At 37.6% G+C, this 15,989-nt stretch overlaps 2 protein-coding genes across 4 annotated transcripts; both read right to left on the bottom strand.

Moving 5' to 3' along the window:
- Positions 1 to 12: 12 nt before the first annotated feature.
- LOC110844794 (protein odr-4 homolog) lies at positions 13 to 1,981 on the bottom strand. The gene is made up of 5 exons (XM_022091082.2): positions 1,794 to 1,981; positions 1,175 to 1,684; positions 845 to 1,084; positions 483 to 774; positions 13 to 411 (listed from the first exon to the last, which is right to left on the bottom strand). Exons 1-5 carry the CDS (start codon positions 1,878 to 1,880, stop codon positions 239 to 241), a joined length of 1,302 nt encoding a protein of 433 aa, XP_021946774.1. The 5' UTR covers positions 1,881 to 1,981; the 3' UTR covers positions 13 to 238.
- A 164-nt stretch (positions 1,982 to 2,145) lies between these two features.
- Positions 2,146 to 15,482, bottom strand: LOC110845251 (hypoxia-inducible factor 1-alpha). 3 transcript variants are annotated; one of them, XM_022091637.2, is made up of 9 exons: positions 14,289 to 15,482; positions 11,139 to 11,280; positions 6,280 to 6,364; positions 6,019 to 6,194; positions 5,531 to 5,911; positions 5,228 to 5,354; positions 3,729 to 5,041; positions 3,524 to 3,634; positions 2,146 to 3,435 (listed from the first exon to the last, which is right to left on the bottom strand). In XM_022091637.2, exons 1-9 carry the CDS (start codon positions 14,315 to 14,317, stop codon positions 3,316 to 3,318), a joined length of 2,484 nt encoding a protein of 827 aa, XP_021947329.1. In that variant the 5' UTR covers positions 14,318 to 15,482; the 3' UTR covers positions 2,146 to 3,315. The 3 variants fall into 3 exon arrangements, with proteins under 3 accessions (XP_021947329.1, XP_035704232.1, XP_021947330.1); XM_035848339.1 differs by lacking the exon at positions 14,289 to 15,482 and adding an exon at positions 13,744 to 14,181; XM_022091638.2 differs by lacking the exon at positions 11,139 to 11,280 and having other exon boundaries at positions 14,289 to 15,480.
- Between the last annotated feature and the right edge of the window lie 507 nt (positions 15,483 to 15,989).

Raw genomic sequence — 15,989 nt, 5'->3', positions numbered from 1 at the left:
TTAACCTCGCTCTAATTTACAAACCACACAGTTATGGCAGATTAGAAGGATTTAGGATTTATTTCAATTTGTTGTCACTTCAAAAATAATAATTTGAACAAAATTGGAGCGCTATTATTTATAATTCAACAAATAAATATATAATTATTACAAATTGTAATTGTAAATAAAAATGTTGTTTACCTCCCAAAATAACGTATTTACGAAATACAAATTGCACTGAATTTATAATTTTAGCTCATTTCCACCCCATCACAAAAATTGCAATCAATCCAATCAACACCGCAAGGACTACTCCAAACCAAACCAGACCAGAATTTTCATTGCTTTTCTTTTGCATAGAACTAATAGAATCTGCCAATTGTTCCATGGATGATCCATGTTCATTTCGTGATCCAATACTTTCCATATCTGGAAAATATTCAGTGAATAGTTACAAACTAGTCAGTATTACATGAAATTGGGTTAGCAACTTGTCTTACCTCCGACACCTTCCCAACCATCAACAACTTCCTCTTCCTCTAAAACCCCATACTTTTCACCCAAAACTTGACCAAAGCTCTCTAAGCAATCCCTTGGTCCTTCACCAGGGAATAGATAATCACATACGTAAATCTCCTCCTTGCTCAGTTTCACAAAGACTCGTCGTGGTAGTTCATGAACTACTTTTTCTAATCCCTGACTCGCCTCAATGTTGGAATCTTCCTCAATAAGTGATTCGCAATGGAGTTGTAACCGGGCTGATAAGGAACGGAGAAGGTCGACATGTGTTGCCTAAAGGAATTTTTGGCACGTTGTTATTGTCGTTAAAAGAAATACCTTAGAAATAACTTGACTTTCTCACCATCTCTGCCCTTTTCGTACTTTCTCCCTCATTAACATATGCAATCAAGTGCATCTTCCCTCTTAAATGGAGATGGTTAATGAAGTCCCTGTTATCTCGACCCTTCCCCTTCTCCAGAAAGTACGTAGGAAGTTTCGCAACAAGAATAGAGACTGGAGCAGATTCCACATAACGTGTACTTGTCGAGGCGAGATTACCATCAAAGAGTGTCATAATTGTGTCGGAATCTTGAAGACAGTCCTGAAAAAATTTAAAAAAATTAACAGTAGAATATAAAATACCGGAAATAATTAACATTCAAATACTCTCATCATGTAAATATGTATTCACCTTCCACACTTCCACTACTCTCTCAACGCCTTCCTTCACCTCGAAAAACGCACCCTTGTCCCCTCTCCCATCGTATTGTTGTACCCCCACTCCACTTAGCCAGAAATCAACTTGCACCTTGGATAAGACACACTCCTTAAACACGACATCTAATTTTAGCGTTTTATTGCCATCCTTGTCCAGCGTAATCACGTCAAATTTCTTTCCATCAAATTGCAAGTACACCTCAGGGTCGATGAATGGTTGATACGCAGAAAATTTTGTGGATAGATTTTTTGTGAGAGAATTTAACAATGCTTTTGGAGGAGTTGAACTTATTTCAGAGGATGTTGAGTAAATTCCAAGAATATTCATCCCACCGGGGAGCATTCTGAGGAGGGAACGGGTGTGGTGGGTAAGAAGAGAGGTCGCAAGTGTGGCGATTGTCGGGGGTGTGTCTGATGGCTCGGCAGGGTTGGTTTGGGCGAGATGGAGGACTTTCACCGGCGTGGTGGTCGGGTTTTCGGGGTACTGCAAAATAACAGAATTTACAACAAAAATTCCAGCAGATTCGTAATTAAAAATGAAATGCAAGTAAACAGTTTAAACTACTTTACACTTTAACTAAACTATAACTCACCACGCCAACGATTAACCCCACTGACGGGGACGAGACATCCCTCGATTCGAGAAAGTCACGAACTGCAGGGTCAATCTGGATATGCATAATTAGCTAAAAATGAATGTTTAGCCGAAACAAAACAGAAACAGAATTTGCAAAAAGTGAAAGCAGCAGGAGTCAGCCTGTCAGTGTCAACAACAAATATCATCACCACCGCCTGCTCAATGGGCACACTTTAGTTTGGTCTGCGTGCATGCAAAAATTCTACCATCCGCGAATAAAAGTAATAAAAAGTTAAAACGCCAATTTAGGAAGAATTTTGATTTATTCTCATTTTTTAACTCGATAAATAAATCAACAAACGTTTTTGTATCTTTCCAACAAAATTTTTATTTCAGTTGAATAGCCACATAAGCATTTTAAGGACTACTATCATATGTGTAAGCCATAACATTTTTGCTACATATTACATCAAGGAGCAAAAGTGTCATAATTAAAGTTGCACAACATGTCTTACCTCTAATGTAAAATACATATCTCTCCACTAATATGTATGTAACTGCCTCTCAATGGAAACCATTAAATGAATGAATCAATAACCATGAACATAATAATATGTATGTATGTATAACGTCATCAATAAAACCCGTGCAATTTTCAACTTACAGGGTGAAAAGTGAAATAACGATTACATTCAAAATTCAGTCAGTCCATCCCACACTTATAATTATACATATATATTTCTTACACAGTATATTTCAGTTTATACTAACTATGAATTAATTAGGTACGATTTCTTTTCATTAGATTGGATTCCCCGATTTAATCATTTTTATCATCGAATGACATATGTATATCTTGTAACATTTATTTCTGCATTTTTTGTAAATAAAGCTCGAGAATAAATTTCTTGGAAAGTTTGTCTACAGTTTTGTGTACTACATAAAGATTAGTTTTGAAATTTTTAAACACTCAAGTTACACGTCGTCGTTGAACATCGTTCTGATACAAATCCAAAATTTGAGCATTGCATTCGGACACATCTTGAATGCTAAGGTACATATGTATTGCATGAAGTTGTGTCCAAATGCAATGCATATTCAACGACGAAACGTATTCTAGATCTACTTGAAATTACAACAGTAATGAATTGTTTACTAGTATCTTACTAAACAGTAACATCAAACAACATTCTCGCTTTTAGCGTATATACCCTGAATTGAATTAAACGTGAATTAAACAGAACAATAAATCGAAAAAGCTATGGATGGTGTTTTCTTTTTAATACGGCGGCAGCAGCACACAGAATGTTGTAGGGCTTTATGTATGTGTTTTTTAATGTTTTTTTTTAATTTAGCCAAATTAGCTTGTAGTTTCTTTCTGATTTTGAATATAAAGGTGTAATTTTATATCAATGATTTGATTTCTAATTTTGTTCAAAATTGGGGTTCATCTAATTACAATAACCAATTATTTAATTTATAAGAAGTGTGCATTCCATTTTGTCGAATTGAGTTTAGTTGTTGTATTTTGTTTGCAATTAAACCACGTCAGCGATAGTTCCAATTTCCAGTGCTTTGAGAAGATCAGGTCCTTGAAGAAGGTCTGCATTTCTTGACAGCGGCGCATTCACTTCACAATCTTGTCTCGTCAGCTGAATCTGGAATAGGAATGAAAATTTGTATAACCACAGATAAGTATATAGGACCTGAGTTCATTTATAATAAAGTAGTAAACTAATTTTGTACCATTTGGTTTCTATTGATTGTTTGTTGTTCATATTCTTGATCCAATAAAGTTTGAGTCAGCTCATGCATAGACAGTGGGTTCTGGCCAAGAAGCGAACCAACAAAGTTCCGCTATTAATAGACACAAATTAAAATATTAGCACGTTTAATAATGAGTACTTCCTTAATAAAACGATAAAGCAAAGCAAATTTTTATGAAACGAACCTTTCGTCCATGTTTCTGCACTCGGGACATATTATCCATGCTGGCTAATAATTCCTTATTAATCAGCGCCTGTTGTTGCAACTGGAATTGCTGGGCACGAACCAAGTCAACCAAATCAAAGCGTCCACTATTATCAGAAGATTCAGAACCTGGCGAGGATATCGATGCCGTTCCCATGGTAGTATTAGCAGTGGTAGGAGCTGCAGCAGTAGTGGTCGTAAATGAACCTCGTCGAGTTTGTTGAACTGGTACAAGAATGTAAACTTTTGCAGGCTGATCATCACCCCCATCAAGACGCTGTACTTTGTTTGGGATTTGTTCCACAAGATTCCAAGTTGCTTCAGGCACAACTTTTTCTTGCTTCACAACTTGCTGTATTTTTTTCGGTGGCTGAATCGGAATTCGCTGTTCGAAATGTGCAACTGGCTTCTCTCGAGTAATCATCTCTGCTTGAATCGCCACCATTGGAACCGCTAAAGCTAGGTCGGGTGGTAATGGGGACACTGATCCCCTAAAGTAGTCTCCACAATCAAGTTGTTCTGTTGGTGGTGATGGCGACTCGCTCAAGTCGGGCGTTGCCGTTGAGAAAAGAACAGGATCTCGTTGTCCCGAAAGCATGATTCCATCCAAGTTTAACACGACAGGAGGTTTAGGCGGCGGTGTCACTTTTACTTTAGGAGGTAGTGCAACAATGTCGAATTTTTGTACCTCGGTGTCATCGTCCAGAAATGAATATGACATATCATCTGCATCCAGAGAAGCTAGTAAATCCTCCAATAATGGGACATCCAATGGGACACATTCATCCCCAGCAATGGGAGCAAGATGAGTCAGGTCGTCCGGTTCCTCTTTTGACGCGATGAGCGTGTCATCAACATGCATGAGAAAGCCAGTGTCCATGTCTTTTGTTTTCGGCGTAAAGATTTTAGATGTTGAACAAGTCGCCTGGTTCAAAAGTGGACCCACAAGAAGATCAGCAATGAAATTATTTTCCTCTTCAACTGGACTCATAGGTGGTTCAATTTGAATCTTGATGTTATTAATCTTCAACTTCCGGTCAGCGACAGTCCGTTGCTTTGGATCAGCCAAAGCGGTGGTGGTGGTGACGGCGTCACCGATCTGGACTTCAGATAAAACTTGATCCTCTTCCTCCCTCCCACTTGTTATAAAGTGGATGCACACAACAGAGTTGGGCCCCTTGTTTGAACCATTTTGGCCACTGATGACGGTGGCTTGTGTGATGATCCAAATCCAACCGCCACCCTTTGTAAGAAAGCGGTAACGATCTGTCTGATTCTGATCCTTGTCATACACTATGCAAAATTTAAAAAATGAGATATTTTCGTTTCCTAATCATTTCTGCTGATGGCATACATACAGTCCATTTATTTACCATACGACCCTCGACGTCACCACTGCAATGCTATTAGTAATGAGAGTGATGACGTCGGGGATCGTATGGTAAATAAAACAAGAGTATGTATCTCTTATCGACTTACATGATTTAAATGCCTTCCCAATTCCCTCACCATCTCCAGCATGGTTAAATTCAAACAGCGACCGACCAATCATTTCCTCTGGTGTGTATCCAAGCAATTCCGCGACGGCGTCATCCACATAGTCAAACTATAATGAAATAATTTGATCAATTCACACAATCTCAAGCTTATCGTCATCTTGGGGTATTTAATTTACAAGAAAACAATAAAACCGATGTAAAGATGAAACTTTACACACTCTTAGTAATAAATAATAGCCTGGACACAAATTGATAATTTTTGTACACTTGAATCCATGTTTACCTTCATATCTGGGGTATGTTTGCTCAAAAATGTTTGCTTGTTAAGTGGGATATCCACATCAGAAGGATGAAGAAGTGGTTCACAAATGGAGATAAACCATTGATTGTTGTTGCTGTTGTTTTCCTCTTCCTCCTCCTCTCCAGCTGCACCCACACCTTCCATCATGCGTCCGATACAGTTTACAACTTTGTAGTTAGCCGATCTCAAGTGGGCATTTCGTCCACGGGATGACACGGTGCATTTCATCCGAAATAGGGCAGATCTCTTTCCGCCTCCACCTGAACTAGCCTCGGCAACTTCACCGACTTTCAACATGCTTCGAATATCATTGTGATCATATTGGTGGCTGAATTCGAAAATGGACTGCCCCATTATTTCATGCTGAAAGAAACATATGGACGTTTTAGAAGCATGTCAAGTTTTCTTATAGAAAACTAAAATACAGACTTTCTTATCAAATAAAAATCATTATTCGTTGCTGTGTATACCTGTGAAATCCCCAATTGTGTCGTTATCCCTTCTGACGCATAAATGACATCTCCATCCAATCCGAATACAAGAATGAAACCCCCCATTGCTTGATTCATTTGGGACTCAAAGTCGGAATTGAAGAAACTTGGCAATTTAATTTGATCTTTTTTGACCGGGTGACCGTTCCAAAATCCTATTAACACAAACAAAATAATAAACAATTAATTCCTCAATTATCAAAATCAGTGATGTACATTAGTAGATGTCTCAAAACTTACCACTACCATTAGCCACAGCCTTCATTATCTTCTTGAGGCGAAGATTACATAAGGTCAACCGCATAACAGATGCTTTATCAAGGGTCTGGAAAAATAATCACTGATCAGTGAATTCCCACGATAACCAATTGAGTTATCCAATGTACACGTTAACTATTTAAATTAATATTTCCCAATTTCTTGTCAAAATAAAGAGTCAATTTATGATACAGAGAGAGCGAGGTAAAAGAGCGCATTAAATTTTGTTATTTTTTTCTCCGATTCTATTTTTTGGAACTACTTAAATTTCACGTTTACTTTTCACGAATCGTTGTCATATAAATGTCTGCAGGATTATAGTTAATTATTTATTGTTGAATATATGCACGATAAACACAGCGATAAATAGACAAATCGGTATATTTATGGGACAATTCAAATAGAATGCCCGAAACGTGCAGGCAAGACGTCAACTCAACTCAAGACGAAACGTGTTCGCGTTTGGCTTGATCGTCTGCTGGACGAAATGAGCGTGATGCGAGCAAACACTCACAGCAGAGGCCCCAATGCTCGGAGAGAAATGTTTGTGTAGGCTCCGTCACTTTTGCCTCAGTTTGTCTTAAAAGATTTACAAGTTATCAATTATTATAAATAATGTTATTCTGTTTTGAATCAAGTGATTAAATTGTTTGGAGATAAAAGTAAACGTTAATCTAAAAAGTAAATCAAAGTTAAATAAATTGAGGCTTGAGAAAGTAAGGAAACTGATCTTTGATTGAAAGGTGAGTATTTATTTGAAATAAGTCGTTCCTGTTGGTGGATTCAAAGTGTCAAAATTAAGTTGGTGCTTTGCGATAGTTTGTGATTTGATCGTTTACAATTAAAACTATTATCTTTTGGATTGGTCAGTAAAATGTCGAAGAGGAGAAAGGATTCCTCGGAGGAGGACCCGGAGTACTTGCCGGATGACGAGATCTCCATTCTTTCTGACGGCGATGCTGATTTCTGTAAGATTAGTGGTCTAATTGTTTCTGTTATTTTCATCTTATGTTAGTTAAGTCCCTAAAAAAGCATTAATTATGTCATTAATAGTTAAGCCGAAGAGCTTAGAGCATCGTTACACGTCCAACTCTCATTCAGTTAAGAAAAGAAAGAGTACGTTTTCACGACGTTCAAAGCATCTCCACGAGAAAGGTGATTTTTTTTCTTTACAATTAATGAATACTTTTGTGTCGTCAAGAACATATTTAATCGTGTAATTTCAAATCAATTAGCAGTAATTAAAAATTACGGGTACTTTAATTCCAGCAAAAATCTCTAAAAGTAATGATTTGTTCGATGAATTGGATGACGAGGATGAGGAATCGAATGGTACGTATTGTTTTTATTGGTGATGATTCTAATGTCGTTAAATCTTTTTATGAACGTTTAATTTAATCCATTGTTTTACTCAGTAGGACATTACCGGCGTGGCTCTAGCCTAAAAATTCTTGTCGAGCGGCCGAATCCAGAACGGGTACCTCTGAAACGGTTGTGGACGCCCGTGATCATTAATAATTGTGAGTTTTATTTATTCATGTGACAAATATTCGTATAGGTAAATATGTAGTGCATGATTAATTTTTTCATTTGTGCAGATGAAGGCAAAAAGTCCGATATTCCGACCCCCAGTTCACTTAAAATTTTGGAATCATCAAGTAAAGGTAGGGAAATATATGGGGTTCTATATTACTTTCACAAGAAAGCTATTTGTAATATAAAAAGAACTAACGACTGAGCTTCGTTTTCCCGAAACAAGTCAATATTTTGTTAGTTGTGCATAAGTCTGAACGTTTTCATGACTCTTTACCCATGTAATTTCAGGTAATCGAAACGTTAAACTCCAAGATGTCTACCAGTCTCGAGGACGACCCAATGTATCAAGTGTTAAGCGTGGTAATTTGCTTGTAAATTATAAGTAAACGTTTAAATTAAAAGTGCTGTAAAACATTCAAATTTTGACATTGTCTGGTTAAAGATGTTCAAGTTCATCGACTTGAAAGACGAGGTCCTTACCCTTCCACCATAACGCGTCCAGAAAATGTCCAAGACGATGAGGCAATCTTAGGTATGAATAAACAAATTTCCGATGCCGAACTGACCGAAACCCACAAAGGATGGTCCGTCCGTCGAAAGGACAGTCCCAGACTAGCCGAAAGGGTGAAAGGACAGTCCCGGACTGGTCGAAAGGGTGAAACGACAGTCCTGGACAGTCCCGGACTAGCCGAAAGGGTGAAAGGACAGTACCAGACTGGTCGAAAGGGTGAAAGGACAGTCCTGGACTGGCCAAAAAAGCAAAAGAACAGTCCTGGACTGGCCAAATTCTATAAAGGACAGTATTAAGCATGTGTAAGTATATTTTAATTTATTATTTACAGACACCAGTCACGAATATAATGAAATCGACCTCGTGAGCAGCTTTACCCCGATTTCAGAGGACGACGATGAATGTGTGGTTCCGTCTTTGGGTGTAACATGTGACAAGGGTAGAAATTCATGACTTTCTATTTTATCGTATCATAAAAAGTATAACTAAATCGAACTTCGTTCCATGATAACCAACAGGAAAGACTCGATCCACCAATAAAGGACTCCCCAAACCACGCAGCCGTGAAAGGGAACCATCTAAACCAAAGGTGGATTATGACGAACGTGCAACGTCCCGTACGTGTAATATAAATTTTGTGTTGATATGTGTGACGTAGGATATGATCTAACACTGACTTAATTGTCTCTTTGGTATAACTTGCAGATTCAACTGTGAATATTCCCTTACAATCAACTTGTATACGTGCAGACGACGTTGACGAGATTCATCAAATTGAAGGTATTGAAAGAATATAAGCAACATATTTATCGTGTACGTCGGATACCAAAACTTCAATTATATTCCACTGAATTTAGTCGTGTAAAGTATCATTTATTTTTGACGTTCCAACAGATCAAATAATCTCGAAAAATCCTAACGTGATTCTCAAATACGGATTATCAGAGATTGAGTTTAGTCCACCCGTTTCACCAAGGACAATGAATGACCCTCCAGTTTGTTTTGAAGTAATTGTGAAGTTCGCAGATGGCCAGTTAGTGAAACTGAATCCAAAACGTGAGACAAATTCAAATTAGTGCTCCATAAACTTTCAGTTTTTTAATCGATTGCATGATGAAAAATTATTTTTTTGTGGTCCTCAGAAATCAAAACTCCAGTGGAGCCTACACCTCCTTCCTTACCACCCCCTCCACCATCACTTCAGTCATCTTCACTTCCCCAGACACGAGTTTGGTATGGAGACAAACCCAGACATGCAGAACATGGTGACATTTGGGAGAAGGAACAGGGAAAGCGCTACCGGTACTTAGTGACTAAGACTTCCAACAGAAAACAATGGAGATTACTGTGTTCCAAATGTGATTCTCGAGCCAAGGCGAAGGGAACATTATGTATCTCACATACTACAGGAAGGTTCGTATAGTGACAATCACAGCACAAAATAAACCGATAAACGTCAGTTGCAGAAAGGGGTTTCACCCCTTAATAAAGAAACTACAAACTTACATTGTTTAGGTTGGCAAGAAATTCACCACTTTACAAAAATGCAAAACCTGGCGCTATTATTACAAACGAAATAACTGGAAGTAGAACGCAGTTTGATGGGAAAAAGTGGGCACCAATGTGTAGTGTCAGTGAATGTCAAAATCAGATGTTAAGGGGTTAGAGACGGTTTGGATTTTGTCCACAACATTTGAAGAAAAAGTAAGCTTATGTTATCCTTTCACGTGTACTGAATGTAACTATAATTAATAATCCCCATTTATTGTAATGAAGCAATGGAAATGTCAGCATTTGGGGGATGACAGTGAACGAACCAGTCTGGTCCACCGGCATGCACTATTATGAATTACACGGAGTTCGCTAACATACAATATGCAGCTAAAGAACATGTTAACCAAAGAGGATGCACTGATCGGTAGGAAACAGATAGTTGTATACGAAATATATATCTGCTAATCTGTACACGTTTAAAGTGAATTTGTCTGTTCCCTGTGCAGCCATCTGTATAACGCCGGTTATACTCCTGATATAAAGGGAGCTTATGTTCTCATCGAAGTTCCACTTGAGTACAAATATAGTGCGAAACTCGAAGCACGGGAACTGACTTGTTCTATTAAAACATTTGGTCGAAAGAACATTCGAACTTTTCTCCCAGAACAATTAAAGTTACAAATTTCAGAAGCTATTGTACAGAACCTCAAGAAATTTCCACAACCTACATTGCATGAAATGAGTAACATGGAGCATTGGAAGAATCACACAGCTGTTAGTTATCAACAACACCTGCTAATTTTTATAATGTTCACGTTCACGTGTTCTTATGCAAATGTTTATTCTTACAGTTCCAGCAACACCTGAAAGACAACCCTTTTACGCTAAAACCGGATGAGATGGATCTTATAGTACAAAGAGTATATGAAACTATTAACGACGGCAGTGCAGCACCTCATTTGCAAAATAAGGATAACAAGAACAAAAACCAAGAGGAGGGTGAAAGTGACCAAGAAGAGGATGAAAGTGACCAAGAGGAGGGTGAAAGTGACCAAGAAGAGGATGAAAGTGACCAAGAGGAGGGTGAAAGTGACCAAGAAGAGGATGAAAGTGACCAAGAGGAGGATGGAAGAGGTTAACAATATATGACCATGATACGACAGAAAGTATTAAATTATCTATTTTTAGTAAAATTAACGAATAAATACGCGTGAACTTCATTCCTGATAAATGTTTAATACTAGTTGACGAACGAAAGGACATTCCAAAAGCGGACAAATAATGTCGATAGTTACTTTACCATTCCTTTATCCAAGGTGGCTTTTGACGCCTCGAAAATTGGTAGGGATGCAGAAAGATCGTTGAAAATCTCACATTCCTTTCCACGTCGACATCTCGCCGCAACTTTCGACCTTTCACGACGTTTCTCGGCATTCTTTAGGCTAAATTTGGAATGGAAAACAAATTAACGTTAGCATTACGTCGAGAAAATTCCAGTCCAATCATCTAACAATATCCAACAAATTAATTGATATCATTCATTCGTGAGTCATGCTTTTGACGTGTAGTTGTATTTTTGTATTTTCACAAAGAAAGTCTCTGCAAAATCACGAAAGCAGGAACCTATGACATTTTATCAAAAGAACGCATCATAAAAATAAGGCTCGCTCACGCTCGGAGCTCGATCCAATTAACCAACTCCGTATCATCTCTCTCTCTCTCGTTATGTCTTGAAAAGTTGAAAATGTCGAAAACAACTCCAAAAATAAGCTCTCCGCTTTCCTGACATGATTCTAACAAACAACTTCCTTTCCTAATTAACTTTCTCCAATCAGAAAAGTAAGTCACGTTGATAGGACATGCTCGTTAGTCTCTTGTTAATTGCTTTCTCTCTCCTTTCCCCATTTCCCTGTCATTGTAACGTATTTATCAAGTGAATTCAAGCAAAACTAAATTCCAGGAAACACAGTTGTCAACAAAATTATAATTAAAATGTTCGTGCTCTCGCAGACAGAAATCGACCCAATTTTATTTGAGTCAAAATCAAGCAACCCTTAAAAGCAATTAATAGCCAAATATTCAACAAACACAAGAGGAAAGCACGGCAAATATCTATGGACGTCAACGCGATTTCATCATCATCAATACTTACTTAATTATTATTCTCTAACTGCTAGGTCGATCACTATCTCATATAATGTACTAAAATCCCATCGCAGTTACAAACGATGCTTAAATATGAAATCAATAAAACTTCCATGCCTCCATCAGCTAACCAGCCTTGTTCTTGAATGACATTGATGTGGTGATATTGGAGCAGTACTCGCGACGACGTGGTTGATAAAAATTCAGAATGAAAAAAGCACTTTCATGACTAGCATCTAGGTATATAAGTATACGAAAGAATGACAAGTTTTTTTCTTTACTTTCCTCATGTCACATATGAAAAATCTACATACCATGCACAAGACAGCCACTTAAATATTCTTCCCTGCTATTAATCCTAAGGAGGAACTGCATATTAAAATATTTCCTTCCCATGTCTAAAATATGTAAAATGCATTTTTTTGCTACCTTCTTATTAATTGACAATAATTTTTTTCACTCCATGTGTCTCAAGGATCCTACCATTTGTGAATATTCAACCTAAAATTGCATTTTTCTGCAAACTGGTAGTAATCTTTAATAATCCAGTGAGGTCTGAGGTACCCTCTGTAAAAATTCAAACCAGTTCTATATGCAATTTCTTGTTTCATGAATTTCATTAGAGTTGAACTAGTAACTTCATCCAAAGCGGAATATATGCTTCTTAAGATATAAGTTACATTCATTTGTTCCTTTCCTACCAACTTGCCACAAATAATATTTAATGCAGTTTCATGTATAGTTGGTTTGATAAAAAGACTTTTGTTATACGAAGACTACTGAACAAAGAGAACTCGACTCTACATTCAGACATCATAAGCCTTTCTCTTTTATTCAGCCAACCAACATGGTACAATGCAATGCAATACTTTGTTCATGCTTCCCCCACGTGAGTGAACTCGACCCAGTACTGACTACGGCACTTTCCTTACATAAAGCAACCACTGCGAACTAAACTCTTGGTCACGTAGCCACTTTTCAACCAATTCCAGGAGCGTCGCATGCAGATTACACGTCTTTGAATGAGATAACTCCTTATCCGCCTAAACTTGAGGTAATCACGAGACATAATTCTATAATATGTTTGGCATTGAAACTGGTATACATTTTCGGGAAGAACGTCCCTTTCATAAAATATGTAGTGTTGTTGGGCTGGATTTTGGAAATGCTTGCCTCTGTCCACAACGGAACATTTCAATTTTAATAATAACCTATGGCTGGACTGGAACTGAATGGTTATAACTGTTGTTTATTAATACGATGGCCACGAAGGACGGCTAGTAAACACATAGAAGCATATCGCATATTTCACTCTTGAAACTAGAAGGAAAATGAGCCCATTAAACAAGTTCACTACTACACGGACTGAATATTATTTACTACGCTTTGCTAAAAGTCCATTCGTCGAAAAATATTTGTGAATGCAGCAGCCGAACTTTGAGGCGGCTCAAAGTTCGAGTTTTTGGAGAAGCCACAATAATCCCAGAATCTATAATTAATTTATAGTCTATAAACCGGTCAATCAATACAATTTCGTAACACGAAATGAAATTAATGCATGAGCCAAATGATAAATGAAATCCAATTTTGCCAAAGGAAACTTGATGTGTGACAATGACATTTTGACATTATTGCTTGTATTCCTTTTAAAGAGAGACCAATACCAAATCATGAATGACAAAAGGAGAGAGAAAGCCTCTCTGAATCTAATTGAATATTCAAATACAAATAAGTAACTTAAAACTAGAAAATCTCTCAACCTCACACACATTGTCGTTGTCCTTCTTTTTCAAAATTTGCAAAGATCCAAGAAAGACATCAAATATATTCTCTCCAACTTCTTGCAAATTTTGCACTCCAACTCTACTCAGCCCACTTTTCAATTAAACTTTGTGTATTTAAATTTATGAAGCACTGTCAAGTGAAACACACATTAGTCTAACTAACTAACGAACTGAACACTTCAATAAGTCATTCCCCTGCTTGCTACCCAGATGCAATTAAATAAAACATTTTCACACTTTGACCTTGTCTTGATCATGCTGGACAAATCCATGAGAATATAATAATGCTAAAGTTACACATTCGTCCTGTCCTTTGTGTCGGCTTATCTTGGCTTCAAATGAGACGATAAGCTCAAATAAACCCGACATATTCGAACAATGGCCAATAAATAGAGAAATATAATAAAATCCTGCGACGACACCTCCAACTGCTGCCTCTATGTACTTATGATTCCTATCTTACTGATTTGTGATTGTTAGATGCTGCTAACTAACTAACTACGCAATTAAAAATAGCTAACCTCTTGGCTTTCTTCGCATTCGCGTCCATTCTGACCCCTTTCGTCACCGCCGTGGTGTTATTCCTTTTCCTGATGTCGGATTTTTCTACAGGAACCTCCCCCAGAATCCCGACACCCGATGCTGATATGAACAATGAGATTGATTTGATGCTGCTGCTGATGATGATGATCTTATCTTCCTGGTAATAGTCGTCGTCGGTGATGCTATTTATTAAAGTGAAGTGATGATGATGACGATGGTTTCGACTACTGGATAACTTGAAACTTCTCGATTCGATAAATGGTTGGTTTGCTGGTACAATTAGTGATAAGTCGGCTGTCTGATTTTTAACACCGCGTTTCGTATGTATTGACTAAATTGAAATAATAATGCCTCACACTTCAGACAAAAGTTCTTCAGGGAATATACGCTCAAAACTCGAGTTGTTTTTAGTTTTTGCTTGTTTGTTAGTAAATAATTCACTACGGTGGAGGAATAAAATTAAAAAATATAAACTAGCTTAAGCAGCTACAAACGATTTTTTCCTGCGTCTCTTCATTAAAAGTTTTGTAATATCACAAAATAAATAGTCTGTTTACTAAGTCCTCAATGACCGTGGTTCTTTCGCCACGACGAGATTATTTCTTGGTGGGGCGTTTTGGGGGCCGGAGATCCTTGGCTGCTCTTACGATGTTATTAAGTACTTATCGTCATTAATTCGGATGTAACTCGTTAAACATGAATGTTCTTCACCCGATGTCACTTGTCACTCCGTGATTACGACGATGCTTATCTGGTTGGTAGTGGTGCGAATTTGATAAGCGAGCCTAAGGTCTTGGCTTACTTTTTTCCTCCTTCGTCTAATTTTGAAGCAGGTGTTTAAAACGGAAGGTAGAAAACTTAAAGTTTATGCACTTCGAACATGAGACAACGTTCGGCACGTGATAAACCAGTTATCTTGCGGAGGTGAGAACGCGACTTGAAACTTTGCATTTAATTTCTAAACCTGCGACAGTGGATAAAGTCCTGTGATCTAACTGGACATGTTGAGTGATTTTTCTAATTGAGTTGTGGGCACCCTTTATTTAATGGTGAAAGTCTGGATAAGGTTGTTTGGAAATTTTGCAGATGCAGTAGTGAGGTGACAACAAAATATAATGTGCACTCTGAGAAAGTGGTGGATTGAATGTGAGGAAGGAGAGAGAGGAGACAGTTGAGTCGTTTCTATGGTGGTGGCTCTTTGGCTGGTGTTGTTTTTGAAGGCGAAATAAATGGTGGAGCAAAATCTGTGTTATATAAAACGGATCGTGCACAACGTGGGGGTTTGAAATTCACAAATTAAGTGAGACTATAACAATGTGCAAAAATAACCCGTCGGAAATTGCGAAAAGTGTGCCAGTAATCCCGCAAGGGATATTATGCGACTTAATTCGTCCCTTTAAAAGTGGGGTCATGGCAAGTTATTTTTATTGATTTTGAGGACAAATACTTTGAAATTTGAAACAATCACAAACCAATGAATCAGAACAATAGTTACAGTCTAACCTTAATAACAATAACAGGGGAAATGTAGCATAAAATCTTGCAAAAGATCATCATAAAATATCACATGAATGGAGCACGAGAACAGAATAGAAAAGACGAGACAAGTCCTTCGATTATATTCCAGAAGGATCAAACATTAAAAAAATGTTATTATGCAAAGAAATAGAATCTTTACA

Source organism: Folsomia candida, unplaced genomic scaffold (assembly GCF_002217175.1).
Source record: "Folsomia candida strain VU population unplaced genomic scaffold, ASM221717v1 Fcan01_Sc002, whole genome shotgun sequence".
NCBI lineage: Eukaryota > Metazoa > Arthropoda > Collembola > Entomobryomorpha > Isotomidae > Folsomia > Folsomia candida.
This window is presented reverse-complemented; position numbering and strand designations above follow the sequence as displayed.

Excerpts from the sequence above, each read along its gene's own strand:
- LOC110845251 (XM_022091637.2), bottom strand. The coding sequence starts at position 14,317 with ATGGACGCGAATGCGAAGAAAGCCAAGAG. Across the intron at positions 5,912-6,018 it reads CACAATTGGGGATTTCACAG|CATGAAATAATGGGGCAGTC; the intron begins GTATACACAGCA and ends TGTTTCTTTCAG. Across the intron at positions 3,436-3,523 it reads CAATCAATAGAAACCAAATG|ATTCAGCTGACGAGACAAGA; the intron begins GTACAAAATTAG and ends TTCCTATTCCAG.
- LOC110844794 (XM_022091082.2), bottom strand. The coding sequence starts at position 1,880 with ATGCATATCCAGATTGACCCTGCAGTTCGTGACTTTCTCGAATCGAGG. Across the intron at positions 1,685-1,793 it reads TGGGGTTAATCGTTGGCGTG|TACCCCGAAAACCCGACCAC; the intron begins GTGAGTTATAGT and ends GTTATTTTGCAG. Across the intron at positions 775-844 it reads GTACGAAAAGGGCAGAGATG|GCAACACATGTCGACCTTCT; the intron begins GTGAGAAAGTCA and ends AAATTCCTTTAG.